General features: G+C 60.0%; 1 protein-coding gene across 1 annotated transcript in view; it reads right to left on the bottom strand.

The window, feature by feature from the left end:
• Nucleotides 1-1,659, bottom strand: part of BRD9 (bromodomain containing 9) — a 33,682-nt gene that overhangs the window by 13,938 nt on the left and 18,085 nt on the right. The window contains exon 8 of the mRNA XM_023734819.1: nt 616-748. Within this exon, the coding sequence (XP_023590587.1) occupies nt 616-748 (133 nt within the window). The remainder of the gene's footprint in view (nt 1-615; nt 749-1,659) is intronic.

Consider the following 1,659-nt stretch of genomic DNA (forward strand, 5'->3'; position numbering starts at 1 on the left):
ACCACTGCAGAAGCCTCCACAGCACCCAATAGAGACATGGAACACACTAGAACAGGCCTAGAACCACCGCCTGTAGCCTCCACAGTGCCAAGTATAGATGCAGAACATTCTACAACAGGCCTTAGAACCGCTGCCTGCAGCCTCCACAGCACCAAGTGGAAGCAAGGAATGTTCTAGAACAGGCCTTGGAACCACTGCCTGCAGCCTCCACAGCACCAACCGAAGACAAGGAACATTCCAGAACAGGCACAGAACCACTATCTGTAGCCTCTACAGCACCAGCAGAGCCGAGACACTGATCCTGATGAAAAAGACTGGGTGCTCTGTGTGGTTCTGAACCAGCCTCTCCTGAGTAAAGGATGTTCCTGGGATGCAAGGTGGCAGTAACGCACTGATGGGCATACTGCGGCAAACACCGTGACTCACAGAAAGTACACTCGAGTGTTTGAGGCTGATGGGCCCCGGGTCCCCAGCTTACTTGGAAATGATTCTGGATAATAAGTCTTTGGCTCTAAACCTGCAGCTTTCTTAACGTCTGAGGTTGTGAAACGCCTGCTGGCCAGGAAGAGGCCCGCTCACCCGCAGCCTCCCCGGGCCCCCACGTGGCCGCCCTACCTTGCCCCCAGGCAGGAAGCGGTTGATCCTGTCTCGCGCCTCATCAGCTGCATGCTCCACCAGCGCCAGCACGTGCTCCTCTGCGGTGCTGTCTGTCAGGCTGCAGGCATTCCCCTCGGGCTCAAACACGCAGCTGCGGGCAGAGGGCGGGGTCATGCCCGGCCTGCCCCCCAGACTGCAGCCGGCCCCCTCAGAGACGGCGACGAAAATGCCTCAGTCAGGTTCAGAACCCCAAAAGGACAGGAGCCTCGCTGGGAACACAGTGACAAAGGCCCTGCCTCGGCAGGAACGCTCTCACAGGGGAGCTGGCAGTGGTGGAGTCAAGGGCAGAGAGCGTGTGGGCGGGCGGGAGGCGTTACTTCCCTCAAGGGTTCAAGCTGGTGGGCTGTCCCCTCATAAATTTGATGGCTGAGGGGCCGTGGCCCCTGTGGGGGGTCTGCACAGGGACCCACCCCACTTGTCCCGTGCGTGCTGACACTCGTGTCACTAGCCCCAGTGACCGGCAACAGCAGCAGCTACACTCTGAAAGTCCAGCTGAGGGCGTCCGTGTTTCACCAGGGCCAGCGCTCGGGGCCCTACCATTTGAGCAGCTGGGTTGGCCCCAGACAGCAGAGAGGACAGGGAGCTCAGCACCGGGCCCAGTCATGGTTTGCTGTGGTAAACACCAACACTAAAGCCCAGTGGGCACTGCTGACCAGACCGTAGTCTCAGATTCCAGCAACACACAGAAAGCTTCCCTCAGAGTCCCCAGCCCCATGAAGCGGGGACTAGTGTCAGGCCCTACACTGCTCCGGAAATGCCAGTGTGTGTCTCCTCTCGGGGCACGAGCCAGCCCGGCGGAGTGCTGCTCATGCAGGCGGACACCGTGGAGGCAGCACCCTCGATGCCAGAGCTCATATAGGGCTCTGCCGGCCACTCAGCTCCAGCAAACTGCTAATGACCCCAGAAGTCGTATGATCTGAGGGGCTGGTCTTGGGGTTGGTCACGCGGTCACCACCAACAGGAAGGCACAGTGGTGTGGGCCGGACCAAGCCCCCCAGGTGG

Source organism: Trichechus manatus, unplaced genomic scaffold (assembly GCF_000243295.1).
Source record: "Trichechus manatus latirostris isolate Lorelei unplaced genomic scaffold, TriManLat1.0 scaffold00072, whole genome shotgun sequence".
NCBI lineage: Eukaryota > Metazoa > Chordata > Mammalia > Sirenia > Trichechidae > Trichechus > Trichechus manatus.